The sequence below is a fragment of the Histoplasma capsulatum genome, genomic scaffold (assembly GCF_000149585.1).
Source record: "Histoplasma capsulatum NAm1 scaffold_119 genomic scaffold, whole genome shotgun sequence".
NCBI classification, from domain to species: Eukaryota; Fungi; Ascomycota; class Eurotiomycetes; order Onygenales; family Ajellomycetaceae; genus Histoplasma; species Histoplasma mississippiense.
The window spans coordinates 1-1,916 of record NW_001813863.1 but is presented as its reverse complement, the minus strand read 5'-3'; the positions used below and the strand labels follow the sequence as shown (position 1 = coordinate 1,916).

The window sequence follows — 1,916 nt, the reverse complement described above, 5'->3', positions numbered from 1 at the left end:
ACCATCCCCAGCAGCAGCGCAGCTACCGGTTCATGAAGCAATACAAAGGGTGGATCGAGAACTGTTTTCCCAGCACTCGAGCCCATATCGCGCAGGAGTGCCCAGCTCCCTTCTCTCCCTACTCCTCAGATGACCCCACAGACAAACACCGTCAACACTCCTGCTGTGAGCGTTGGTGGATTTCTGTCTCGGAAACCCTCTATCTGTGCCGCCATGTCCCAAGCGCGCAGTATCTGCGCACAACGTACTGCCTTGGACTCCCGCCCCAATTGTACTTTTAATAAGACTGCCCCTACCGAGACCTATTCCAACCTAGGCCGCCGCTCCTCCCTGGCCCGATCCGCCTCGTCAACTTCGTCACCAGAGTCCATGATCTCTGACGTGCCCTCTCTTGCATCATCGTCGTCCCGTTCATCCCGTTCGTCACGATCTTCCTCCATCTCATCCGTCGCATCAGGGACCTGTGCGCCTGCGCAGCCAAGATTGGCTATGCGGGCGACTCGTCGATGCGCGAACATGCAGAATTATTCGCTCGCCGCTCCTGCGGCGAAGGAATACCGGAAGACCTCGTCATTTACCTCGGTAACGAGCGTACCCACCATCGATGAGGGGAGCTGGACAGATTTCTACGCGTCACCAGAATCATTCTCTACCTCCGTCTGCGCGGAGCTAAATAATATGGGGAGACCAACAACTTTCCAGCTTCGCGCTGGACACATCTTCTATTGACCTAGCCCACGAAGCTGCTCAGGGCCTCTGCGAGCTCTTCCGGTGCCCTGCCCCGCTCGTTCCACCTTTCCTCTTCTCACGCAATCTCCCACCCAACCAACAACAACACCGCCGCAAATTCATCCGCACCACCCTCGAAACCCTCCACTCCATCAACCACCACAATCACCACCCGAACCTCCCGCAAACGTTCCCGCACCCCCTCCAACGACTTCGCCCTACACACCACAGTGCGCGAAGAACTCCTCTCATTCTCTTCTTCGTCGCCTTCCTCCCTCCACACCCTCCGAAGCAACGAGGATGATGGCAACACCGTTGTCGCCCCAGATACACAGGTTGCTGACTCGTTTCTCGTCTCTCAAGTACCACAACAACAACCGATACAGATGCAAGTGCAACTGCAGCCGCAGCCGCAGCCGCAGCCACAGTCACCGCCGCCCTCCACTCCCTCTTCGTTCATGAATGCCGGCTGTGGCACGGCGAAGTTTGCTCTGCCGCTGCCTCGGCCGCGACCGTGTAATAGTAATAGTGGTGGTGGTGGTAGTGCTGGGAGCAGTAGTATCAAGCGTGCCTGCTGTGCGAAGGAGGCGGCAAAGTATCTGTGGGGGGTTGGTGCAGGCGTTGCCGGAGTCGGGGTCGCTGGCGGGGAGGGCGGGGAAATTGTGGACTGAGTTTGCGCGATGAGGAATGGAGGCTTTTGTAGTTGTGTGTGGTTGGGAGGGGTGGTCGTAGTTGTGATTTGTAGTTGTTGCATCTTTATCTTATTTATCTTAGTCAATGCATACCATTGTTCATTATCTATTTGAAACTGTTATATAAATATAAATGTAAATATAAATTTACGTTCTAAATTACATTCAGGAGACATTGAGCCGTTCTCCTCCCTTTGATTCGGTGAGGAGGAGTAGTTAGGGAATTTCGAGTGAGGCATATGTCGTTACACATTGATTTGTTCATCTTACGTCTCTGTCCTACATTCTACCCTTGTCCTAGGATTTTCATCTGTTCTTTTCTTTTCTTTTCTTTTCCATGCCAAAGGGACATACATACATACACACCTCCTCCGCTTTGAAATCAATGTTTGTACTCTGTATAGTAGTTATCAACTCTAATTGTGATAGGCTAACTAATCTTCGTTGACTTAATACTAGTCATACTACTACTCTCTTCTGTGGGGGGAATCAATG

General features: G+C 52.5%; 1 protein-coding gene across 1 annotated transcript; it reads left to right on the top strand.

Annotated features, from left to right (window-relative positions):
- Positions 1-129: 129 nt before the first annotated feature.
- On the top strand, positions 130-1,400 carry HCAG_09251 (predicted protein; the record flags this gene model as incomplete). Its single annotated transcript, XM_001535769.1, has 2 exons — positions 130-582; positions 744-1,400. 2 exons carry the CDS (start codon positions 130-132, stop codon positions 1,398-1,400), a joined length of 1,110 nt encoding a protein of 369 aa, XP_001535819.1.
- Positions 1,401-1,916: the final 516 nt, after the last annotated feature.